The sequence below is a fragment of the Mastomys coucha genome, unplaced genomic scaffold (genome assembly GCF_008632895.1).
Source record: "Mastomys coucha isolate ucsf_1 unplaced genomic scaffold, UCSF_Mcou_1 pScaffold15, whole genome shotgun sequence".
NCBI lineage: Eukaryota > Metazoa > Chordata > Mammalia > Rodentia > Muridae > Mastomys > Mastomys coucha.
This window is the reverse complement of record NW_022196897.1, coordinates 110,741,748-110,769,161: the sequence shown is the minus strand read 5'-3', so window position 1 is coordinate 110,769,161 and position 27,414 is coordinate 110,741,748. Positions and strand designations below refer to the sequence as shown.

Here is a 27,414-nt window from a genome sequence, read left to right as displayed (position 1 = left end):
AAAAAAGAAAAACCAAAACAAACAAACAAACAAACAAACAAACAAAAAGAACTTGTATTAATAAAAACAACCAGGGAAATGAAAATAGAAGCCACAGGCTTGGGGAAAATAGAAAGTACACACTGCAAGAGGAGCCAGAATATACCACGAAGCCTTACAACTGAGTTAGAAAGCAACAACAACAACAACAAATTAGGAATAGTTGTAAGTAGCTGCTTAACAAGATATTTGAATGGCAAGTAAGAGTCTCAGTGTTGTTAGTCACTGGGAAAATGCAAATTGGGCAACTGAAGTGGAAATTTCTGATTTCTTTGGAGACTCAGTTATATTATGTGATTTTTTTTTCTTCTGGAAACTGTCTTATGAGAGGATGTTTTGCTGAGAATAGACACATGATGTTTTTCTGGAAACTGTCTTATGAAAGGCCATATGATCTGCTGGAGGGGATGCTTGCGAGGGTTGTGATGTTTAGAAAGAATATAAATAAAACTACACAGACTGTGAGAGGACGCTCTTGCATTGGTTCGCCTTGCAATGCCTTGCTGGTCTTCTGAGATCTTTGCTTGTCACGACATCAAGGGCAGTAACTAGCCAAAGAACGTCTCATGGGATTCTAGCTGGTTCTCTCCGCTTGCATAGACTCACGCCAATTTGGTGGAGCCTCGTGGTTTCTTCTGGATCGAGCATCTGCTACTGATTTATGTTTGGTGTTTCAGACTGGACCGGACTGCTGATATCCTAACAAAGATTGGAATTGCCCCAAAGAACTGTTTCTAAACAGGTTCACATCCTTGTTTCCTATGATCATTTCTTTGTTCTTCTGCCTATAGTAGGTGGACTAGAAGGTAGGTTGAAGCCTTTAAGAATTTTTATTAAAGTATATTTTGAAAAATCTAAGCCTACAGGCAACAGTGGCTAAGACTATGCCTCTATTAAAAGGACTTTTAAAAAGCAACTGACATGCTTTTTAAAGTCTACCTGCTGCCAAGGGTGTGGAGTGACTAGGGCACTGTTGTAAACTGTTGTTTGGAATGGAAAATAATACTGCTACTCTGGCAGACAATATAGCAGTAAAGTCACATACACCATGTATAAGCAGTCTTACTCCAAGGTGCTTACTCAACAAAAATGAAAACAGAGAAATATATATATATATATATATATGATATATATATACATATTATATATTACCATATTTATATTACCATATATCTCAAATTAAATATAGTCATATGCCCATCAACTGTCAATCAACAAAAGAGACATATTGTGGTGTGTTCATATATAGTATGTGATTCATCAATATCAAAGGACAAATTGCTTATACATGCTACAGTATGGACAAATTTAAAAGTTCATGCTAACTCAAAGAAATCCATAAAGACTATATGCCATAATTCTACTTATATGATATTCTGGGAAAAGACAAAGTCAAAAGTTCAAAAATTAGAAAAGTGGTTGCTAGGGGCTAAATTCTGGAGGAAGAGCCTGAGCATACGGATGTCTGAGGGGACTGCTGGAGAAATTCTGCACCTTGGCTGTGATGGTCACAGGACTGGATAAGCTTGTCAAAACTTACAGCTGTACATCAAAAGGAGATGGAGTTTTCCCAGCGGTAAATTGTACCTGTTATTAACAGTATATAAAGTGATAATGAAAAACAACAGAGTCCCCTAAAGTTGTTACCATCTCTGCCTGGCTGGCAGAACAACGTCAGGGACACAAGAGTGGACCTGGGCTTCTGCATGCCGACTTCTGGCTCCTGGATATTTCTAACAGTGGTCTCCTTCCTCCTGGGTTCTGACGTTCACACCTCAGTGTCCACAGTATCCAGATTCCTTCTTACCTTCAGGACACCTCATAGTCCTTCTCCTTAGTTTTCAAGAACTCGCTCTCTGTTAAGGCTGGGCACGCATCTTCAGTTCACTCTCGTTCTTCTCCCTGGAACCTCATTCTCTGGCCCTGGCATGAACCACCTCCACGTGGCCTGATGTTGCTTTAGAACTTACTTTGTTCATTCAGTAAATATTCACTAAACTCATGCAAAGTAGTTGGCTCTGTGAACACAGAGCTCTGAGCCAAGAAGGCGTTTTGAACAACTCCAAGCTTGCTCACGCTTTGCCCCTTTCTCAGCAGTGCATTTACACTGCTCTTGTGGTACTTGATGCTGTGCTGCAGTCAACTGCTTCTCTGAGTCTGGGAGCTCCTTGAGGACTTAGTTCATTAGGACAGTAGAAGAAGGTGACAGAAGGGAACACTTGTGAGGTCTGGGGTCAGCTTTATCACACACGGACTCTGATGATGGCAAATGACCAGCACTTTGAACTCCAATTTCTCCACCTCTAAAGCAAGCTTCCCATCACCAAATGTGCAGCATCACTGTAAGGATTAAATGAGCACACGGCATGTGTAGTGCTCCATGGTGCTAATTATCATTTTCCTTAACTAACATAGCATTGTGATGAACTGCCTTGCACGTACTACATGTAAGCATATGGAAGCTACATGATAAACACCCAATGGATGGTAGAGAGAGCAGTGGAAGCCCATCCTCGGTGGTGGTTTTTTTTTCTTTTCTCTTACCTGGCTTCTTATAAGTCACATAGATGTAGAGGAATAACTCAATGACATAGGTGATGACAGCCGCCCACCAGTTGATGACAAACATGACTGCACAGCACAAAATCGCTCCAAAGAGAGATACCCACATGTTGTAAATCCCATATGCTGGCCTCCATCCTGGAAGGAAAAATAATATAGAAAAATTGCACACATCAGTGCTACTGTACTACTCTGTATTAGAACAGTGCAGATAACATGTCTTCCTCTGACATAAAATCGTAGTTTTTAGGCCCATGTCCTAGCTCTTAATTTTTTTTTTTTTTTTAATGATCTTGCATCCTTGGTCTACAAAAGTGGTATTTGTACCAAAGATGCTGCTGTAAACTTTGGAAAATATAAAGCATCTGAAAATCAGATGGTCACAGACCCCTCTGTGTTTCCTGTGAATCCTGATTGTCTTCCCAAACTAACAAAGTCCAAGTATCTAAAATCAACACCATCAGGAATCTAAAGGAAGGGGGTAGGGTGGAAAGTGGTGTCCTGGCAACAGGTGGGGTGGAAGAACTCCTGTCTGTCTTCCCAAGAGCTGGTTAGAACAGTGGCCTTTTGCTCCACATGCAGAGCAATAGAGGCAGCCTGCCCTGCTATTATCCTAAGAAGCCAATGTTTGCTCCATCAGAAGCAATCCTCTTACAATAGAGACATTTTGCTCTCTGTGGCCCTTAGGCACCACACATTAAAATGTATAGCATTATATCTTAAAAGTGTCTGCCACCGTTCCTATACACATAAAGTACTATCTTTTATTAGCTTCCTGAAGTGAAGGAGCCTAGGAAACAACTCAGTCAGGATGGGAAAACCTGATTTGTAGGACACATTTGGTCACTGGGCTAATGCAACTTTAAATCTGGAGTCACTGAAACTCAGTAGGAGTCTGTCTAGAGGAGCAGTTCCCTCAATGACCACAAGGTGGAAATAGCACTCCAGGAACGCCGTTAGAGAAGGCCCAGGTGTTCTCAGTTCTGCTTCCTTTTAGAGACAGAGGATGGAGGTCAGGTGGGTGGAGAGGGGGAGGGGTGGATTTTGAGAGTCTTTGGGGTTTGTGTATCTATGAGTGTCTCCCTGCATACTTTTAAAAAAGGTTTCTTCTCCTTTTTTTTCCCTTTCCCATTACTCCCTTTCACGCTTCTGATCATTGTAGCTTGCTTTTTTTGTTGTTTTGTTTTGTTGTTTTTTGTTTGGTTGGTTTTGTTTTTTAAATAGCAAAACATGGCGCGGGAGTGTAGATTTGTGTTTAAAGACAAAGCACACTAAACTAAACATATTCAGCTATTTTCTGTAACCCAGTGGCCTTGTGTGAACACAGGCTCCTCGGCCTCTTTGCAAGCAGCAATGTCAACAAGCTGAGGATGAGGGCAAATCATAAAAGGGCATTTATTTAGTATCTTGGATGACAGTCTTCACACTGAAGAACTTTCTGAAGTCATATGACCCTCGGGTGACTTTCTGGAGGGGTCAGAAGAACAGTTGGAGCAAAGGAGAGATGAAGAGTGATGAGCTAGCAGACAGCTCTTGGGTGTGGAATTTTAAACGATTTAAGACCACAGCCCGGTTGGGTACCGATGCCCCTGGCGTGGGCACGGCAGTAGATCTGCATTGCCCGCATTCAGCAGGTAATTATGGGAACTGCTCATCCTTCTCTTCTGCACTATAGGCAGGAAACAAATTGATAGTGAGGAGGTCTCAAATATATACATTTATTCCACTCCTGTGGTCACTTTTACCCTGGAAATAAATAGTGGTGTTTTTCTACTGCTGAAATAAATGTGGTTTCTCTTGCAATGAATAATTTATTGCCACAGGAGAAAATTGACTTTACGGTTGGTCAAAAAGGCCATTGCTCATATGATTCCTTTTCTATTTCAGAAGTCATCCCCCAACTCACCAAAATAAAGTGGATTACGCTGCCTACAAAGATATAAGAAAACATAAAAACACAGATTGAACACTTTTCACGGACTTATTTCATTTATCGAGACAAACTAACTGTTTGCTTAGGCTTATGTTTTCTTCGGCTTACCTGGAGACTTGGCGTATGAGGCGTGGAAGCAGGAGAAATTAATAAGCGCATATGAGGCCAGGAAGAAGTTGGAGATGATGGGAGCAATGACATTCAGCTCGGCTGCAAAAGAGGCAGAACAGTGTGTGTACATCTGAGGAGAGAGAGATAGAGAGAGAGAGAGAGAGAGAGAGAGAGAGAGAGAGAGAGAGAAAGAGAGAGAGAGAGAGACAGTGGCCGAGCAGCTGCTAAGGCCCGGAAGCTCCGCTTTTTCTGGAAATTGAAAACATAGCTCGCATCTGTCAAAGTTTAAGAAGTTAGTGGTTCTCCCCCACCCCCTCCCTTTGAGGCTATATATATGCTTACAGCCAAGGTTTCCATGGAGTGAGACTCAAGAAAACCTGCCAGTTAGAAAGCAGACAATCCAAACCTGTCTATACAAGGGCTAAGCACACCAAGAACTCCTCTATTGCAGTTTCGCATGCACCAAATCCTGGATTCGTTGTCTGCTATGTAAACAGTCAAGAGGCTCTGTAGGATGGAGATTCATGTGCTTCTCAATGGTTTTAATGGAGATAATTTAATATATATATATATATTTTAAAAAGGTGAATTGTGTGATCATTTAAATGCTGAAAAAGGGGGCTGGTAAGATGGCTCAGTAGGTAAAGGTTTGTTTGCTCAGCCAAACCACACACACGCACACACAAACGTAATAAAGCATTTAAACGCAACAATGGACAACAGTTTGAAGTCTTAATTGTTATATTACTGGAATCTCTCTATATAAACTATTTTTATTTAATTTCTTAAAGACCTAACAAATTTACTTGGAGTCACATGCAGCCCCTTTCCAGCTGCAAAGACGCTGTATAAGCCAAATAAAGCTACAGTTGCTCCTAGAGTTTTACATACCAAGAAGAACCCTTCGTTTTGGTTAAGGGAGAGCCAGGATTGTCTAGCTGACAAATACGCCTTTTCAAGACCATGTGGCTACTTCTAGATTGCTTGGGAAAGGAGATCAAATCACAGCCCAGTGATTTTCAAAAGACTCAGTCTAGGGGGGATTGAGGATCGTGTAAAACGCAGGTTCCAAATCCTCAGTGGCCCTGGAACTGGGCCTGCAAAATCTGGACTTTCAGAGACACTCTAGTGATTCTGAGAGGTTGATCAAGGAGCTACATTTGAGGAAACACTGGTAGACATAATAATTCTGCTTCCTCTTCACTCACTATCAGGCTAGTGCATAGAGCAGGATCTGCCATGTTTAGAGCATATTAACTTGGAGGGCTCAGTTATATTTGGCTGGCTGGGCTTCTAATATTCAGGTCCAAAGGACAGACAGAAGCATAGATCCTCCCTCACTTCCAAAAGGCCCTCTTCACTAAACTGTCTCACTTCCTTCTTAGACAAACACTAGCATTCCCAGGTAGAGTCTTAAACATAAACCTGCTAATGTCTCAAACTAAGAGCAAAAGCCCGAGTAGTCAGAAGAATCTTTGGCTTTCTGTAGCACAAGAAAACTACACACCGATGAGAATGAACGCCATGGCTATCACAAAAGTGAGGAAGTACCCTCTCAGGGGCTCGTTGTTTTTCCCATAGCCCTTTGCGAAGAACTGCAGTCCTTTGAAGATGTTGTCCTTGCACAGAGCCTAATGGGAAAAAAGAGGAGACATTTGTCATTTGTATCTATGCGCACTCGTTTTCTCTAGATGATTCCGAAAAGAAGATTTGGGAAAGATTAAGCGGTGCGCAATACATGGCGCACGTTAACACTGCGGCTCATCATTCTTTATATTATCGGAATCGATCTTGACTATGTGGCAGGCATAGCACTTGAGCTAGATGCAAACATTAACGGTTGCAGAAAATGATGGAAAGTGATTGCTGGTGGGAACCGCGATTTTAGCTTGTTTCGGAGGCAGGGAAGACAGTACATGCTTTCCCGGCTGTATTACCTGGAATACTTTGGGCGCACTGACGAGGGAGGCCAGCGCCGAAGACAGTGTTGCCGAAAAGATCCCTGCGGTGATGAGGGGGCCGAACCCGGACACCATGCTCATGACCTTGCAAAGAGAGTGGTTTGGATTACGAAGCAGTTTGAACAGCTGTTCTTCAACCCACCTTCCTTCTTCTCCTCGTCCTGTGATTCCCACTCATAAACTAACACTTTCCACCCTGCTTCACTCTTGGATTTGTAACACTTTTCTTCTCAAGATGAAATGACCTCGTTTCGTTATTTACCAAGCACTAGCGACCCATCACAGAAAACACTGGAAAGACTAAAGAAGGAAGGTTTCTTCTGCCCCCCCCCCCAAGGATTTTCATAACATCTCCCCCTGCGCTCTCTGTAGCTCTGGTGGGAGGAAGTTCTACCCCAGAGTGAGGTACTGACTAGGTGCAAGGAGGGCTTGGGCCGCCTTCCAACTTTTTTTTAAAGGTATTGGCATTTCTCCTACCGAAGTGTTTCCAAACCTTTGCTTCTCTTCTGCTCTTTAAACATAACTTTATTTTTTGACGTAATTGAAACACCCATGATTTGCCTCAGAATAACAATGAAAATGATACCAGCATCAATATAACCCTGGGAACAGATAGATTTGTGCATGTTTGGGAGGAGCCTGTCGGCTCTGGTCGTATTTTGGAATAATGGTTTCAGCTGAGTCAATGCCTCTGTCAGTTGTTAAATGTGATGGATGAAGACTTCTCGGCCCATTACTTCTTTCTCTCCTTACCAAGCACATGGGACAATTAGTCTGTACTGTCCCCCTACTTTTCCATGTTGCTTGGCCTTCATTTCCCTCCAAATTTCTCACTCACAATTGCTCCTCACCCTGTCTCTTGTCTTAGATTTTTCTGCTCTAAAGCCTGTACTAAAACGCACTCCAAGTTCTCACTAGCCTGTGCCTCTCCAGTCTAGTTCGGTATCCCACACAGTTGACTGGAAGCTAGGAAGCAACATGGGGCTCCCCTGTGAGTGACAGGACTCACCTCGTCTATTGTCTCCCTACAACAGTGCCTGCAAAGGACAGATTTCCACCACAGAACACCTGCATGGCTTCTTTCTCTCCCACACCACCTGCTCCTTGCTTAATTCAAATCAATCAGTATTTAATCAATTGTAGATCCAAAAGCCTCACTAACTTGATATTCTGGAAATGTAGACAACAGCGATAAACTCTACCCATCTATCTATCTATCTATCTATCTATCTATCTATCTATCTATCTATCTATCTATCTGTCTGTCTATCTACCTGTCTGTCTGTCTGTCTGTCTGTCTGTCTTTTTGAAGTTCATACCTGGAAATTGTTCATCAGCCCATACTGACACGGCTCATGTTGACATCTTGAGAAGTCGTAGCCCAGCCCGCAGGCTGCAGACCCATTGCAGTTCATCCCAGAAACGATAGTATCGTTCATGCTTCCAGTGGCATCTCGGACCACACAGGCAGCTGAGGAAACATTTGTCTGTCATTTTTCCCCCTTGCTCCTCCTTTTCAGCGTTGGGACAGAATCGATCGAGGGCTTTGTACTTGTGAGGTAAACACTGTAGCACTGAGCTAAGTCCCTGAGCCCCACACCATCTCCTCATCTTGTCATCCCTTTGACAGAGGCCTGTTCTCTTAGGGTTTTGTCCTGAAAACACGCTAAGTTGGCACTTAGTCTGAACAGATGTATTCTAAGCCTATGTATACAGTCAATCCTTTTTGGGACATGGTTGCTAGAGCCCCCAGCTTCTGAGTCCTGTGAAGAACATTGTTTTTTAAATTAATTTATTTTCCCACATATTATATGCTGCCTGCAGTTTCCCTCTCCCTCCCCATCTTTTCCTCCCAGTGCCTCCTCTGCCCCTCCCTATTACTCCTCTTCTGCTTCCTTTCAGAAAAAGGCAGACCTCCCAGGATACCAACCAAACATGACATATCAAGTTATAATAAGACTAGGCACCGCCCCTCATATTGGATGCTAGACAAAGCAACCTAGTAGGAGGGAAAGGGTCCTCAGAACAGGTAAAAGCATCAGAAACAGCCCCTGCTCCCTCAGTTAGGAGTCCCACAAAAGCATCGAGCTATACAACATGCATGCAGAGGACCTAGGTCAGACCTGCGCAGAACACCCTGGTTTTTGCAAGCTGCTGCTTCCACGGCTTTGTGTGGTCCTTGTTCCTGAGGCTAGCTTGTAGGAGGCTTGTGCAGAGACTCTTATTTTCTCATTCCCAAAATGTGCAGTGCTTTGGCATAACACATACACAGTCCATATCAACCTTAGTTCTACTGACCACATGATTTTTAATAATTCTTTTTACCTGAGAGGCAATCAAGGGAAGAAATCTAATAACTAAGAAATTCCAGCCTTATTTTCATCTAATTGCACACTTTTTAGAAACAGTTATAATTCTACTTTAGATGTAATTTTCAAAACCTTTATTTTTTGAGATTATAATGTAATTACATCATTCCCCTTTCTCTTCCCTCCCTCCAAACTCTCTCACATAACCACCTGCCTTGGGCTTTCAAATTCATGGCCTCGTTTTAAAATTGTTGTTATATATGTAAGCCCCCCCCCTCTCTCTCTTTCTCTGTGTGTGCTCACACATGCATTTTTAAACACACAAATACAACTGTTACTTGTCTATGTTTTCAAGGATAACCATTTGATACTGGATCACCAATTACTGTACTCTTCCCTAGGGAGGACTGTTTCTTCTGTTCTCAGTGTTTCTTAGTTCCCTATAGTTCTTTGTGTAGGGATGAGGCCTTGAGATTTCCCACCCACATCCATGTTGGCATGTCTTTTGGTGTCGTCCTCCTTGTTCAGGTCATGTATTAAGTAACTCAATTGCTTTATAGTAAAGATAATATCTCCTGGAAAGTTGTTTGAACAGTGTTTGCCTATGTGAGCACTGGTGGAAAAACATGGAATACAAAATATTAGACTTCATCCCAAATGGAACTGTGGGGAAAGCATTGGGAATCCATGAATTGTGAAAAGGAAAATCACTAAACACAGATGCATCGCTGCACCGAAGCAAGCCCAACAAAGCTGCACCCGCACAGGCCCATAACAACTGGGTAACGGGACTCAGGGACCACTTCCAAAAGATAAGATAGATTAAGATCAGGCAGTCCCCGCCCCCAACCCCGCTCGGGACAAGCCCAAAGCCCTCCTGTGCTTAAAAGTCAGTCCCCTTATACTATTTGGAAAGGCAGAGATTTCACCAGCTCATGAGGCAGCAGCAGTGAGAGAAAGAGAGAGCCTGTTTTGCCAATGAGATTCAGAGTTCTAGGGGTGCGTGTAAAACCAGCAGCTGCACCCTCCAGCCCTTGGGAGCCGTTGGCAGGCCAAGTGAGGTCCTCTACCTCCATCTCAGGGCTGTGGCTGCTCCCATCCCTCCCACTCCGCCACCCCCAACCTCCACCCCTCTTTCTTTGCTCTCTTCTCTCCTCTCCTTCTCCTCCACATTTTCATTTTTCTCCAGCTTTTCCTGTATCTCATTTATTTCTCATTTTATAGCACATTCTGAAGTAGTGTCATCCTCAGTTCATGATCACTGGTGATATATCAGTGGCTATAACTGACTTTAGATGGATTTCTGTGTTTCCCGTGGTTTGATGTTTTTGTGGGTACAGAGGTTTGTTCCCTCCTTCTTGATTCGTAGTAGAGACTGAGACTGAGAGTAAGTGACTAAATAAGAAAGACCTGCCCCTTTAAAAAAAAGTCATCCAGAAGAGATACCTAAACCAGGAGATTCATAAATTACAACAGAGAAACAAAAGAAATTTCAAAAAGTCAGCAGCATGTCTCTTCCAAGAGATCTAACTCCACAAGTGTTAAACCCAAAGACACCAGCCACAGCCAGGGGTGGGAGGGTGGGGGGTGTGGGAGTGGGGAAGTGGGGGGTAGAGGGAGGGTGGTAGTGGTGCACACCTTTAATCCCAGCACTTGGGAAGCAGAGGCAGGCGGACTTCTGAGTTCGAGGCCAGCCTGGTCTACAGAGTGAGTTCCAGGACAACCAGGGCTATACAGAGAAAAACCCTGTCTCAAAAAACCAAAAACAACAAAACAAAAAACAAAAAAAAACCCCAAAGACACCAACATGTGCAAAATGCTAGGTGACAACTTCAGTTTTCTGGTAAATATGATCAATAACCTAAAAGAAGATACAAACTATCAGATGAGTTTGATCTAGGCCACAGAGAGGAAACAGCAAACACAGGAAAAAAACAGAGAAGGAGATCAGCAATACAGGTGAAAATGTCAGCAAGGAAACTGAGATTTTTGGAAAGCAAAGCAAAGCAAACAAACAAAAACACAGAAGCTTTGAAAATGAAAAGGCCAGTGGCTGAAATAAACATTGCCATGGGACTGGTCCCCAGGGAACCTCAAAAGCAGAGGGAAGAATGTCAGAGGTGGAGGGTGGAGTTGATGGAGCATGGCCCTCAGATGTCAGCACAGGACCAAACAAGCATGGGCACTTCCAAGGGCTCTGGGATGAATAAGACACTAAAGCTCAGACCCACAGCACAGAAAAAAGAGGCCAGCACTAAAGGTGTAAAAAAACCCTACCCATTATAACAGAAATTCTCTAAATTTAGAGAAAGACACAGGCATTCAAGCTCCAGAAACATTTAAGGCTCCAAATAGATGTGAGGAGAGAAGACGCTCCATCGAGATGTCAAAAAGACAGAGCAAAAGACATTTTCAAAGCTGTAAAGGGGAGGTGCCAACTTATCTACAAAGGCAGAAGCAACAGAATAGCATCAGACATCTCACAGGCCATCCTGAAAGCCAAGAAAACTTGAAATGTTCCAAAGCAAGTAACTGTTGACCAACACTGCCATATCCACCGAAGTTATTTATTAGAATCAGTGGAGAAACAAGGCCATCTCACAACAGGCACAGACTAAGGCAGTGATGTTCGCCAAACCCACGCTGCAGAAGATGTTTAAAGGAACATTATACACAAAAAAAAAGGGAAGGGGGGGTCATGTAACTAAAGCGTAATATCAAAAATAAAATAAATTTAGAAAAAAGAAAGCAAGAATGACATGGGCTCCTGGGGATATGGCGAGAGATGAGTTCTTAGTCACTGTTGGTGGGAATGTAAACTTGTGTAGTTCCTTATGGAAACCAGTATGAATATTGCTTAAGAAAATGAAAATAGATTGATGGACCCAGATATACTCTCGGATATATATCCAAAAGGTTCTAGGTAGACATAGCACAAAGGTATGTGCACATCCATGCTTACAGCTGCTCTGTCCACAATAGTCAGGACATGGAAGTAGCTTCAATGTCTATCTGCATATGAGAGGATGAGGAAAGTGTGCTATGTCTACATAGTGGAATTTTATGCTGTCAGAATGAAAATGAAATTATGACAGTGGAAGAAAAGTGGACACATTTGAAAATCATTATGCTGAGTGACACAAACCATCCCCAGAAAGACAAATACTGCATGTTTTTTTTCAGACGTAGAATATAGAATTAAAAATCATACATGAACATGTGTGTATCTAGAATTAAAATCATACATGCACATGTGTGTATGTGTGTTTATAGGTCATGTAGCTAGAATGGAGATTATGGGAGAACAGAGGTGAGAAATAGAGAGGCTAATGGGATCCAGGTAAGAGGAAAGCAGGACCTGACGTGGAGAAGAGAGAGGCAGGGAGAAGGCATGGGGAAGAGCGTGGGGGGCGGGAGGGGAGTGGGAATACGCAGAACCAAGTGTACTGACAAATGCCTATGTGGATGTTATAATGGTATCCATCTCTTTGTATATGAACTGAACAAAATAACTTAAAAGGCAATGTTTGGGATAAAATATTAATATTCCCTAAGTAACCATTAATATTAATGATGAGACAATCAGACTTCTTTCTATTTCATTAATTTCACACATTTGAATACTTCCATTATTTTATACCATAAACATTGTCTGACGAATATCTTTATGCATTAACTTTTTCTTCTAAATCTTAGAATATTTCTCCAGGGTAGATTCTCAGAAACAGAACTGTATTAAAAAACAAAATTTTGTTTTAGATTTACTTATTTCTTTTTGTGTATAAGTATGCTTTGCCTGCATCTATTTATGTGTGTCATGTATGTGCCTGGTCCCTCAGAGGTCAGAAAAAGGCACTGAAGTCCCGAAAAAATGGAGTCATGGATGGTTGGTAGTCCCCATGTAGGTTCTAGGAACTGAACCCAGGTCCTTCTCATGAGCAACAAATGTTCCGAAGGAGAAAATTATATTACTTGACAGAAAATGGCTGAAACTAGAAATTGTCATGCCTAGCAAAATAAGACAGATGCAGAAAGATAGCGATTACAAGTTTCCTTTCACGTGAGAATTTAGATCTAAATCGGTGTGTATCTACATACATACCTACACATATGTAGACATAGACATATGCCTACACATATACATGTATATGATGGTAGAGTAGAGGGAGAGAGTGCAACAAATGGATGGAAAGGGAGTATAGGAAAGTGCCATGGGACATGGATGAGAAGATGCAATGATGTATATGAATACGACATCAGGAAATGAAACAAAGAAAAGAGACTCGGTATATATTTTAATTTTTTACTATCCCTATGAGTTTTTCTGACCGTAATCTCTGCCATTATGTATTTGATAGTTATTGGAATATATAGACATACCTGTAAACTACATGTAAGTATTTTAAAAAAATATATAAAAGGTAGGTTCTTTGTAAGCAAAATGCCAGCTTAATAAAGCTGTTCATTTTGCCTTTTCACTCTTTTCAGAGTTGTCTTTATCACTATTACCTTTAAGACAGCTCTCAAGGTGGCTCATTGGCCTGAGGGTGTGCTTTTTGCTTCTGGTGTGAGAGGTTACTGGCTCTAATCCTAGATAAGCCTTTACATTAGGACAGGAGCTGGAGACATTGCTCAGTGAGTAAAGTGCTCACTGCACATACATGAGCACTTTCTTTTGAACCCTTAGAACCCATGTAAAGCTAGGCCTGGTGTCACAGTGCTCCTGTCCCGAGATGGGAAGGGGGGGCAAGTGATTGTCTATAAGACAGCAGGTCAATTAGACTGGTGTGCACAGCAGTAAGCAACAAAGAGACCCTGTTTTAATTGAGGGTTAAGGCCAGGACCTACCTGAGGCTGTCCTTTGATCTTCATGCATGTCCTGGTGTACATGATCTGCACTCACAAATGCACATTCATACAGACATACATGTGAGCATACATATATCACAGATAGATAGATAGATAGATAGATAGATAGATAGATAGATAGATAGATAGATAGATGGATAGATAGAAAGAAAGAAAAGGAATTCTTTACAGGGGGTGCGAATTAAGTATATTCTTCTGTCAATCATGAAATTCCTAAAGCATTTTATCACAGGCTTGAAGGGTGCCCTGCTAGCTAGCCTCTCTGTATACTTTGAACTTATGGCTGCTGATGGTTAAGAAAAATTATCCACCTAGATTTTGCCTCTTTGTACTGGTTACTTTATATCCAACCATGTTTTTGGAACTACATCTTTTGTGACCTACAAAAGAGATCTCTCCTAAGCCCTGAGACACCAGGCCACAAGTGAGCCACTGTTACCATCGATTCCTTATGACAAAGTACAGACACAAATTGCCACCTGAAACTCAAAGAGCCTCTCAGATGAGCTCTCTGGCTACTCATTCCCTCAACTTTTCTATTTCTTAAGCCCACATATGCTCGCCTAAAACCACATTTGGAAGACTTAAAGTCGGGTGGCTTCAATGTTATTCTTTAGTCATTGATGTCCTAAGGCATTGACTCAGAAAATGTCTTCCTGTGTAACCCAGCTCTGAATGCCACAGGACAGTGAATCACGCAGCAAGATAGGCAACAGTCTTAGCATTTTGCTTTTTGGTTTTCATTTTTTCTTCAGAAACCAATTTAAGATATACAGACTCTCCCAGTTTTTCTTATACTAAGCAGAGGACCACTGGAGTCTACTCTTTGGTCAAATGGCCACCAGGCTTCTCTAGTCGTCTAACGTGGGCCTGTAATCCTCACTCTGCACTGAAGAGAGTTCTTCTCTGCCTGTTGGAAAACATACTCCTTCCTTCCAACTATGGCATAAGTGTGCAATGGCCCTAAGAGGAGGTGTGGCTTCAGGCAGCAGGTAGAAACAAAGCTTGCCTGTGAGCAGAAGGAAAGGCACATACGCACGCTCTGCTCACTGAGATGCATGGAGCTGGCTTCCACACTGCTAACAGCTGGGGCTGCTCTGATTTCCTGGCAGTCGGTGTCAATGACACTTCCAAGTTGGCTATAATGTTGTGAATTCTCCATCTTTCATGATTTGTTTGAGTTTGGGTTTTGTTTGATTTTTTTTTTTTTTACTACTTTTCTCTGCTCTGGTTCTCACTTACCTCACAGGGCAAGAGAACTAAGTGTTGGGAGTGCTAGCTTTCTTAGCACTACAGTCACCAAGGGTGGCAAGCCCCCCTAGCCCCCCCACCCCCGGGGTACTGAACTGAAGATGCCTGTACTGCATTTCAATTGCATCACCCCTCACCCCTACAAGATACAAACCCTTCAGTACTAAGAAAGGAATTAAAGTTGCTGCATTAAAAAACAAAAACAAAAACAAAAACCTTTCTGCTTACTTATGTTCCATTGAAGTCCATCAGACACAAAGAACCACTGGGCTCCTTGCAGTTCTGAGGTCAGAGATGTTTCTCTTACCTACGCAAATAGCAACGCCTATGTAGGCAACGGTGGTGATGAAGATGGCCAGCATGGTCCCTCTGGGGATGGCATCCTGGGGATCCTGTGGAAAAAATATGCAGAGGAGAGAATAAACTGAATAATGACCGGAGTGCTAGGAGTTGTTTCCTCAAAATGTTAAACTATGCTCCCTAAATCAAAGCTAAAGAAACCATCTAACAAAAGCGCAAAGTGGACAGTGTTTGGGCAGACTGTCAGTGCTTCTCAACCTTCCTGATGCTGCGACCCTTTAATATACTTCATCATGTTGTGGTGATCCCCAGCCATAAAACTATTTACTGTTACTTCATAAGTACGATTTTGCTACTGTTATGAAACATAGTGTAAATATCTGATATGCGGCCCCCAAAGGGGTCATGACTACAGGTTCAGATCCTCTGATTTAGAGTGAACAATGGAATATAAAACCTGGTGCTGCCTATAAATCACAGAGCTTGCACCAGTCTGTACCAGATGAGGTCCTAGAGCTGAAAAGAGAAGGGCACGCATGCCCTATCCCCAACCCAGAAGCAATCTCCGATTGATAGCCACTTGCAAATGGGAAATTAGTTTTCTCCAAGGGAGTCTCACTGGGGAAACAAAGCAATCTCAAGGGTAGGCCCCATGCACCGCAGAAGATGGCCAACACAAAACCATCTCAACAGCGCCTTTGGGGGTTCTTTGTCTTGTGATGGTAAGGCAGGTTTGTTTGTTTGGTTATAAGTCCTTTATGGGTATATTATGGCTTCCAGTTTTGTATTTTCATGGGATTCTTGTGTCTGTGAATGTGTATATCTCTGTCTATATGCATTTCATGTGTATGTGTGATTTTCTTTTTTTACTTTTTCTTGTTTGGTTATTTTGTTCTATATTTTTTCATTTTGATTTATTTTATTTCATTTTATCATTAACCCTTAGTGCCTGTTGTTTTCTAAAAAGAGATGGAAAGAGAGTGGATCTGGATGGGAGAAAGGGTAGGGAGGAATTAGGAGAAGTAGCGGAGGAGAAACTGTAATCAGAATATATCATATGAAAAAAATCTATTTTCAATAAAAAAGAAAAAGAGAAATATTGTTCTATTTTTAATAAATCCAAATGTTAAAAAAGCAACAACAAAAACAAATGAACAAAAACTCAGTGCTCAACTAAAAAGTGTTGAACTCCCACTGAAAGGGGTGTTATAGAAGTCCAACAGACCTCTGTTTCCTTGTGAATTGTATGTAGATGCATCAGACACACAAACAGATCAGGTATATTGACAATATCTGGGTATATGTGGGTTTTATACTGAGCTTAGGCTTGTCTTTAATGAAAACAAACAAACAAACAAACAAACAAACCACCAACCAAATGAAAAACCTTTCTGGCTGAGCAAAAAGGATCACTTACTAAATTCTCCACTCTCTCAAAATTCTTCATTTTATAAGGTAAGGTCAAGCCTATGCCAGATGTGAGCTCTTTTCTTGCTTATAAATGCATAGACATACATTGAGTTGATGTACACATACACCTGATACTTCATTTACCACATTATACATTATTTGGAAAAGAGACTGCTAAATTATATCAAACCAACTTCCAAGCAGTATATTGGATTGTATTTAATTAAATTTTTATACAAATATTTTCAAGCATGCTTCTTATACATGGCAGTTACCTCAGCATTCAGAAGGAGTCAGTAAATACCAAATAGAGAAAAGTACAATTCCAGCAGTCAGTAGTCTCCTAACTGGAAGACATGAGTCTCATCAATACACACAAGCACTCAATATAGGCAAGTGAAATTTGAGCATTGGTTTTTAAATATGATGATCAAGTCAATCAGAAAGGTCATACTTGGTGAATGCTGATGCAACCCGAACACTGGAGATCATGACTTAACCAAGTGAAATTGCCCTGCATGGGTGTAACCAGCTCTATGCAGCTACTAATCCATGTGCTCCAATCTGCATGAAGCATGTTGCTGGTACACCTGTATACCTGTATCCCTCCACACTATTGTCTCCAGTGCCAACGAGCAGGTGTGTGCAACACAACAACAGCTCCTAGGAAGGAGGTGAGGGAAGGGTGGCTGAGATGAGCCCTACTTAATCTCCTAACTTACATAGTGTTTTCATTGTATTTCATTGCTTAAGAATGTTTTGGGAACTTGGAGGTGGTTCAGTAAAGTATTGGTTGCATAAGCATGAGGGTCTGAGTTCAATTATTTGAATCCATGTTTAAAGGAAGAAACAAACAAGTATCAGGGTACACTGATAATCCCAGCACTGGGGAGGTGAGGCAGGTGGATGGCTGGAGCTCATTGGCCAGCCAGTCTAGCCTAGTTGATACTCCCCAGGTTTCAGTATATCAAAGCAAAACCAAGTGTCCATACTGACCTCTGGCCTTCACAAGCACACACACTCACACACACACACACACACACACACACACACAAGCAGGCACATGCTCACCCCACATAAAAATTTTATGGGATCTGGGTGACAAAGGCAACTCCATTTGAGCATAACTGGATAGGAGTTGGGAGGAAGTCACCTGTTTTAACCTCGTTTGTTAAATCCAAGCCTCCTCATCTACTATATCATAATGTCAATCCAATAAGATGAAACCAGTGCTAAAAGCACAGAATGGAATAGAATCTGTAATGGCTTCTAATAAAAGACATTCTTTCCATTGTTTCTAACTCTAACCAAAGCAGAGTTTTTTACCTCTCTCCTGCATGGCCTTAATTCAGTCATGAAGTAAGATGAATTGACTAAGCACCTCGTTTTTAAGGAGTCTAAAGAAAGTACAATATTTTTCAATTTAAAAGCCTGCCAGTAACTTCTGGAAGCTTGTATCAGTGAACTCTGATACTTTCCTACATAGAGAAAAAAACAGGAGTTCATAACTAAATTTTATTAAGTGAGGAAAGGAGCTGAACCATTTTGAACAAGTTTTTGACTTTTTGACTTCTGGCATGACCTTTCTTCTGCCATCGACTCTCTGCTCAGGAGTTTACCATGATGGTGGATCGCTAGTATAATAAATCTAAATGCCTTAATCCACTCACTCAGCTAGTATCTACTAAGACCATGCTATCTCTGAAGATAGAGGATGAAAACCCAAAGGCAGAGTCTCCACTTCTACAGTATTTATTTGATGCTCCAGAGAGCATCGTCCCAGCAGCTCCCTTTGAGTGAAGCTCTGAGGCTCTCCAGCCTCATCAGGTTTTCTCCAGTTGTTGTGCAAGAGACTCCCTGCTCTCCTCAGGTTTCTCACACCAGACTCTGCATGCTTCCTCTGCCCAGGATTGCCTTGTTCTTGCCTGGTAATCAACTTCCAGCCTTTTTCCTCAAGTTCCTCCTTGAAGAAACAAACCCTGACCAAACCTAACAGCTATTTGTTTGGTATCTTTGTTATACAACCCCATTGATTGGCCCATGCGTGTTTTTCATTTAATACATATCTCCTGATGACTCTTGCAAATACTCATCTTCTGAAATTTTTTATAAATATGTTGAGTTAAGATTTGTGTCTTCTTTTTTTTGTGTGTTAAGATTTGTGTCTTTTTTTTTTTTTTTCAAAAGAGACTCTTACTGTCTTCTAAGCCTTCTCCTTGTAATATTGGAACCCCTCAGATTTTATTGGGGTACAGAGTTGCTCTTCTTCAGAATGTGTTTTGAGGAATCCTTTGAAGCTAGGTAAGGACATAGTCAAAATCCAGACCAAAGGGATATCAGCAGAAGTGATTCATCCAAGCTGACCTTTATGATCCCAATCTCCTTCATAGTAGGTAGAGTGTGAACCAGGAAGTGATTAATCATCTAGGACCTTGAAGATGGGGATATACCTCAAGGTAGAGGTGACACAGGATAGTTCTCAAAGTCCCTGGGATACCCTTTGAAGTGGATTTTTCTAAATTTCTTTGGGTGGCCTGTGATTGCCAACATATATGTGCAAGAAACACAAAGTCTGGTTTTGTTTTGGCTGTACCTAGTAAGTGATCCTCTATAAAATATGGGAATCACCATTGTAGCTGATACAACAATCCCTGTAGCACTTAATGCTGTGAACTGAGGTCTAAGAGTTCCTGTGGCTGGTTGCTGTTGGTTTTGTTTTCTCTCAAATGTCTTGTATAATGTCCCCATTTTAAAAGGGGAGGTGTGTTTCTTAGAACAACTCACTGAACTATGTTCGTTTTATTGGAAAATAACCTACTGTGAATGTACTATTTGTGTATGCCACTGAACATAGACTTCAGAATTGTACTATATTGTTAAGAGGCCATATTTAGAATGAAAGGAGGGAGAGAGTGAGAAAGAGCTTGTCGATAACTAGGAAATCATATGGAAACCTTCACACTTGAGTCTCTGGGACTTGTCATGTTCTAAGTCACATTTAGTTGTACAACTTCTCATGCTCAAAGCACACTCCCACCACAGAGTTACAGAGCAGAGGAGACTACATACCTCCAGGTCTCCAGAGATGTTGGCCCCGGCAAGAATCCCAGTAGCAGCTGGGAAAAAGATGGCAAAGACTGAGAAGAAGCCTTCCCCCTTTGTGAAGCTTGGCCCAAAGTTTTCCGCAAATATAGATGCTGAAATGGAAGGGAGAGGAATATCACTGTGTTGGGTTTTCCACACAGTGGAAGTGTACACTCCTGACACCTGTGTTTCTAAGTGGAAACAGATCCTTAGAATTGCAGCAGAGTCAACTTGAAACTGTTGGTTATTCTTTTTTGAGTACTAAGGTGTCTATCATTGTAGGTACACATTTAAGTCTTAGATCCCCTAGACAGAGCTTGTTCTCCTTCTGGAGTACAAAAGAAATAGGAAAGGGATAAGAAATTCTTGCAGAAGGAAAAATTAGTCTCCTCCAGTAGAGTCTCACTGGGCACACAAACCATACTTATGAGAGGCCCCTTGTAGAGCAATGGCTGACCAATACAAAAGAAACTCAAGGTTATATTAAAAAACATTTTGTCTTGTATTGTTTCATTTGGCCTTTTTTTTTTCTAGCCTTGCTTTGCTTTGTTTGAATATTATGGGTTTCCAATTCTGTGTTTTAATGGTTTTTGTTTGTTTGTTTGGGTTTTGAGGCAGGGTTCCTATGTGAAGCCTTGGTTGTCTTGGAAGTCTCTAGATCAGGCTGGCCTCAGACTCAGAAATCTGCCTGCCTCTGCCTCCTAAGGGCTGGGATTAGAGGTGAGTGCCACCACTAGCATGCTGGATTTTGTGTGTATGTGTGTGTGTGTGTGTGTGTGTAAATGTGTGTGTTTCTAGTTAGTTTTCTTTGATTTTAGTTTTTATTCTGTTTTTGTTTGTCTGTTTATTTTCCTGTTTTCTAAAAAGAGAGAGGAAGAGAGGACATGGAGTTCTGCATGTGGGGAGGTTGACAGGATTGGGGAGGAGTTGTGAGAGGAAAAACCGTAATCAGAGTACACTGTATGAAAAAAATTACATTAAAATACATAAAAAATAAATAAATATTGCCAGAACCCCCATAATTCTTGCAGGATCATGTTGGCTCCTTCACAAATATACCACCCACACTCACCTACCCACTCAGAGTCACATTCTCAAGTCTATGTGTCTTTAAACAGTCTGCCTTTCTAGGCCTTCCATGAACTGTGGGGAGCAGTGGGAAGGAGGCTGGCTTAGTCTTCTACTCTCTCAGCTCTTCCTTCCAGAGTTCAGACCTTAGGTCCCTCTACCAAATTCTCAGAGACTAGGACTAACAAAGCTGGAGACTGTCACCCAGTCGCTTAGACAAAAAGGAAACAATCTTGAGAAAAGGCAGAAAGAAGAAAAAGAGGAAGAAATTGGAGAAAGAAGGGAATGTGGGATGAGAAAAGGAGGAAAGAGAAATGAAGACATCAGAAGATGCCAAGTAGGGGAAAGAAAAGAAAGGATAGTAAAGCCTGGAGAAATAAAATAACCAAAAATAAATAAATAAATAAAATAAAATAAAATAAAATAACCACTGCAGAGAAAAGCAAATAAAAGGACCATGTGGCTTTAAAAATGGTGAGGGGCATCACAGGTACTGACAACTGAAATATAATGAAGATATGAAAATGTAGATGCAGATGTAGATGTATATGATGTATATGTACATGTCTATGATGTGTACCTCAGCTGTGTGCTCTTGAGTAAGCTAGCTAGAAAGTAAGAAAGCAGGAGAAGCAGAATAGGGGAGAAAAAGGTCAAATGTGCATGGCTGTGGTGAGATCACAAGGAGGTACACAAGTAGTTCGCCCATAACCTTTTTTTTTCAAATGTTTGTGTTTTTCCTTGTAGGCATGTCTGTATACTGTTTGACTGCCTGGTGCCTACAGAGGCCAGAAGAGGGTGCTAGATCCTCCAGAACTGGAGTTAACAGAGGTTGTGAGCTGCTATGAAAGGCTGAGCAATCTCACCAGTCCCCAAACCCATAGTGCTTGAAAGCTTGGCAGTGTTGCTCAGCAGGTTATGTCCAGCAAGGTTAGATCTTTACAAAGTCTCCCGGGAAGACAAGAGGACTTGATTTAACATTAGTGTTCTGCAATAGTCGATCATTTTTCCCAGCTCCAAGTTTTCTTTCCCTACATGTAGCTTCTATTCTTACTGTTTAACCATCCAGTGACCACCCAATATTCAAGGATTTATAAGAGACTCTCACATCTTCAATGGAAAAAAGATTGACTTTTCAAAATTACTTTTAAATGCTAAATACTTTGCAGATTTACTTTAAACTTTCCTCAGGATGTGGTCATTATTCATTTAGTGGAGAAATCTAAGAACTGAACAAGATATGTATAACCTGTTCAGCTGATGATCAAGAGTCAAGACCCAACCCAAGGGGGCCTCCTGACTCCAGTTCAAGGCCCTTTCCTGGATCACACTGGAATTCTAGTGGCTGGGGATGGGATGAGAAAGGTAATAATGGGGAGAAGAGTATAGACACATGTACTGAGCGGTAACTGTCATTGGTCACACTTACCTTGGTAGTTGAAGAAGCCTCTGGATTTCTTCTCATTGTTGGACGGAATGACAGTTCCAATGAAGAAGTTTGCGATGGCAATGAGAAGAATGACCAGGAGAATCACTTGAGCCTGTGACACCACAGGGAAGGGGCCAACTTAGAAGCAATACCCATACTGACTATTAAAATCTGGACATCCTCATTGCACAGATGAAGCTTAATATATTGCCCTCCTCTCTGCTCAGAGAGTAAGGATGAGACCTGGGTCTGCAGTGTGTGGTGCTGCTATTCTGAACAATGGTTGTGCTTGAAAGTGCATCAGTCTTGCTGGCTGTCTCCCCACAATGGCAGCAAGCAAGGTGAAACAAGGCAGTCTTGACCAGACTTGGGACTTAGTGTTATGATGCCCGCTTAGTGTGGATTTAACGTCTTTTGTTGTAATGAGCTGTTCTTTGTGAGTATGGTGTTCCTTTTATTGTTGTGATTAACTTGGAGCCCGGCTAGCACTTGTCACCGTGTTATTTAGAGATGCTCACCTTAGCTTCCCACTCCATCCCAGCTACTGAGATTCCTAGAAGAATCACCACAGTAATGGAACCGATTATGCGGATGTCGTTGGTTGGATCTACCATCATTGAATCGCTCTCCTGGGGGAAGGGAATCACTCAAATGATTAGAGATAGCTCTTTGCACTCAGTCTTCAACATTCAACAAGAAGAGATACTGTACACAAATACCTGGGGCCACATAGAATAATAAGAAAATGAAATATTCATAAGTTCCAGAAGTCAAAAGAATTCTAATTTTATCTGTGATGTAGGCCTTTAGTAGGCAAGGCTAGGGGCTAGAGCTGTTAGAAATTCCTTCTAGTCAGAGCTTTGGGAGCTATTATTACATATTAAATATAATATGTATGCCACACCTTTTGTGTTGTGTTTTGGCAAAAAGACTAATTACTTTTATGTGCCAAAGGGAATTTTAGAAGCATAAAAATGGGTGGTTTACAATATGAATATCAGAAAATAAGTGTTGTTTAACTCAAGAACAAAGAACACAGACTCACTAATGTATCTCCTGAAGAGAGCATTCCTTAAACACACAATGAGCTCATTTATTCATGTAATTTCCCCATAGAGGTACTTTTTACCATCAAAACTCAGCCAGACCTTTTATTAGCATGAGAGGAAGGTGAGGCGTTGCCACACTACGTGGGCTCACAGAGCTTCTTCCGAGAGCAAGTGGCTGGGAGGGACACCTAGCTGAGAAAGGCCTCATTTTGTACAGAGTGTTCTTCTCACGTTCAAACTTTCTTCACCGCTGGGAACCTTGTGAGTAACAGCAGTGTGGCTGCAGGAAAGAATGCCTGCCTTCTACCTGAAGCTTCATATTTTACACATTCTCCATATACATTCTTTTTACCTGATCGGTAATGAGCTCTTGTGAAATGCACAAAGCAGTAATTTTAGCTCCTCTTTCAGCTTTAGAAAATAAGCCTGAGATGATAGGAAATTGGTTTAATGTTTCCTAGATGGTAGGGTGAGAGCTGAACTCAAAGCCAGATCATCTGAGGTCATGCCTGGGGCCCCTTCCCCTAATACTGAACTTTCCTCCTCTTATCTTGACATAAAACTATCCCCTAGGGCCCTGTAAAAGAAAGCTAAGTTGAATTGTTTGGTTTGTGGGTACAAAGAGAAGCTTTAGTTACCTTGAGAAGATCCACCACAGTCTCTGCGAACCCCACCACATACATAGCGACAGCCACTGCATTGGCAAAAGCAAAAATCAGGCCTATGGACCCACCGAACTCGGGCCCTAAGCTCCGGGAAATCAGGTAGTAGGCTCCACCTGCGACAAGAGAGCGGCGTGTGTCAGCTGGAGCAGGATGCCAAGATCTCCAGTCTCTAAATTCCAAGTGTAATCATTCCAATAAGAATATTACGGAGTCCTAATAATTTTAGAAGTCCTATGTCATCATGTGTATTTGTAGCTAGCTCTGCCTTGTGCTCCGTTCATAGTCTACAAACTATGTGACAATACAGCTCAATCTATCAAAACTTACCAGTAGAATCCTAATTTAATTTTATAAATAATAACAGTAAACCTTACCCAAATGTGCTGTCTTTTTTTTAAAAAAAAAATCACTACAGTATCCAAATTAATAAGATAATAGATAAAATTTTATATTCAAAATTTTCAGAAACTGACAGACCAGGGTAGAAAACAAAATGGCAGAACTTGTTTTATTCTGGTGTTGTGGCATAAGACTGTTATCCTAGCTCTTGGGAGGTGATTGGTAGGGATATTAGGTAGGCAAGATTATCCTCGGTTATAGTAAATTTGAGGTTAAGCTGGGTTACATAAAACCCTGACCCAGAAGAACAAAGTAGTTGATCTTTTTCTCTTCTAACTTCCATTCTATTGCATGAACTTTTCTGATAGCTAGTCATTAAAGTGAGCATCGGTCTTGGGGTGTGTGTTCCCACTCTTGTTTTCTGGTTTTAGCCTAAGGAAGCTTGAATTCTCACAATAAGAACGGGAAATGGAGAGGAAATGTGGGGAAGCAGGGCCTGGAGCCAGTGTTCTTCCTTGAACATTAAAGAATAGCTTTCTCTATGGCCACCCACTCCTGTGACATGAACACTGAACAGGAGCACCTCATAGGTTGAGCAAGTAACCGGCAAACAGGCTAGATGAGGAACACAAACACCACAGTGACTTCTTAGGTGGAGCTAGTCATGGGTTCTGCAGAGTCAACACATGACAAGCCAACTCAGAACAAAGCCACCTTTTACAGAGAAGGGACTAACTGTGCTCTCTATGGATAACAGTTCTCAGAATGGAACGTATTATCTGGTAGAGTCAATCCCCATGAATTTTTAATAGTTAACTTTGCTCAGCCAACTGGCTGGACAGCTCCAAGAGACAAATAGGGGCTGAAGAACTGGCTTAACAGTTGGGAGCACTTGCTGCTCTTGCAGAGGATCCAGGTTCAGTTCTCAGCACCCATGTGGTGGCTCACAGCCATATGCTATGCCAGTTCCCGTGCATTTGACGCTCTCTTCTGACCACCTCAGGCACCAGGCATACACATTGTGCACACACATGGCTTCAGGCATTATACTCATCCACATAAAATAAGATACATCTTTTAAAAATCAATGAATAAAATATCAGTTGAGAGAAAAGGTGTCTTGTGGGTAGAGTGATGTTTGGAAGGCCCTGAAGTGGTGGGGGGGGGCGGGGGCGGGACAGAGGTGGTACTCTTGCCTGTAATCAAGGAACTTGGAAGGCTAAGACCAGCAGATTGTTGTCTGGCCCCACAGAGTAAGACATTCTCTCACTATACCGAAACCGTACAAAAGAGATGGCTCAGTGGTTGAGAGTGTGTCTTGTTTTTACAGAGGACTCAAGGTCGTAGCACCCAGCTTAAGTAGCTCACAACTACTGTGAGCTCTAGTCTCTCTTCTGGCCTCTTCTATACTGATTTGAAAACACCCTACCCCACCCACACACACCACACTGACATATACACCATACGCAGACACTCCACATACACATACACACACACACACAGACACACACCATAGATACAGACATATACACCACACACAGACACACACAGACACACACCACATATACACAACACATATACACATACCACAGACAGAAATACACACCACATATAAACACACAAACACACCATATACACCAGACACATGCCACATATATACCACACACACACACACACACATACACACACAATTAAAGACAATTATAAATCATAAAAACCAGAAACATCCACCACCACCATCCAACCCTAAGCAGGGGGAACCTATAAGAAATGCAAGGCAAAAATGGCGTCCTGATGAGCACATTGAGGGCAACTAGAACTGTGACAGGTTCACCTACTTTGTTTTCTACACAGGCCTGCCTGCTCCTGGAAACCTTGTTTCTTTTCTTTTCTTTTCCTTTGTTTCTTTGTTTCTTTCTTTCTTTTTTTAATTTCCTTTTTGTTGATGGCTCTCAATAGCAGCAGAGTGTTTAGGGAGAACCTGAAAACTGGGTGCAAGAGCGTTGGCTCTATGGAAATCACCACCATGAGATGGGATATTGGGGGAGCAACCAGGCTGAGGAGCTCCAGGAAGGAACCAGGGTAGCTCACCCAGATACTGAGAGCCCAGTGGGATTCCTCACAGGAAATGGATCAAAGGGGCCCTTTCTCCCAGTCTCTTCTTCTTTTTTTTTTTTTTAAAAAAAGATTTATTTATTTATTTATTATATGTAAGTACACTGTAGCTATTTTTAGACACCCCAGAAGAGAGCATCAGATCTCATTAAGGATGGTTGTGAGCCACCATGTGGCTGCTGGGATTTGAACTCAGGACCTTCCGAAGAGCAGTCAGTGCTCTTAACCACTGAGCCATCTCTCCAGCCCAGTCTCACCATTTTTAATTGAGAAGAATTTTACCCCTTTATTTAAATTTTGCTTTATTTTGTTTTGTTTCAAGTCTTGGGGGCCCAGTGAGCAACATAAAATCTTCATGTTTCGTTATTAAACACCTCTAGATAGGATATGCAAGCACAACTTATAATGAGAAGTAAGTCTTACCTCCTCGCACCACTCCGTTTGTACAAATAGCCGACATAGAAATACCTGTGAGTGTTGTCACCACTACGCTCAGGCCAATGATGATGACTCCCAGACCTGCAAAACCCCCAACAAAGGTGTTTGGCTCCAGCAGGTAGAGAAATCACCGTTACTTCAGGAAGCGGCGGTCACAAAAGGTCAGTCTCCCTGCAGAAACCTGAAACGTTCTAACCGGTCCCATTCCACGACAGTGTGGGAAGCACCTGAAATGTACTGTACTTTAAAACTGTAGCCACATGGAGGAGTCATTTCCTGATAAACGCCAGCAAGATTGACCTGGAAAAACAAGAGCTGTCCTCAAGGACTCCGCCCACCTGGAGCAGGACCAGGTGCCAATCATGTCAATCACGTGCCAGGATTCTGTTAGCCGTGGCCTGGGTGGACTTGAACTTCACTCACCTTGCTGCTCTCCGAACTCAGCTCCTCCTCACTTCCTTGTGCCCATCAGTAAGAAAGTA

The 27,414-nt window shown here is 41.9% G+C and overlaps 1 protein-coding gene across 3 annotated transcripts in view; it reads right to left on the bottom strand.

Moving 5' to 3' along the window:
• Slc12a1 (solute carrier family 12 member 1) overlaps positions 1-27,414 on the bottom strand; it is a 79,586-nt gene that overhangs the window by 38,436 nt on the left and 13,736 nt on the right. For 2 of the 3 annotated variants that reach the window (XM_031373641.1, XM_031373643.1), the window contains 10 exons: positions 24,014-24,153; positions 22,845-22,955; positions 22,327-22,438; positions 19,815-19,942; positions 15,343-15,427; positions 7,926-8,077; positions 6,583-6,690; positions 6,153-6,276; positions 4,643-4,744; positions 2,584-2,739 (listed from right to left, as the gene is read on the bottom strand). In XM_031373641.1, coding sequence (XP_031229501.1) covers positions 2,584-2,739; positions 4,643-4,744; positions 6,153-6,276; positions 6,583-6,690; positions 7,926-8,077; positions 15,343-15,427; positions 19,815-19,942; positions 22,327-22,438; positions 22,845-22,955; positions 24,014-24,153 — 1,218 coding nt within the window. Of the gene's footprint in view, positions 1-2,583; positions 2,740-4,642; positions 4,745-6,152; positions 6,277-6,582; positions 6,691-7,925; positions 8,078-15,342; positions 15,428-19,814; positions 19,943-22,326; positions 22,439-22,844; positions 22,956-24,013; positions 24,154-26,917; positions 27,014-27,414 lie in introns of all 3 variants that reach the window. The other variant, XM_031373642.1, reaches the window with a different exon arrangement.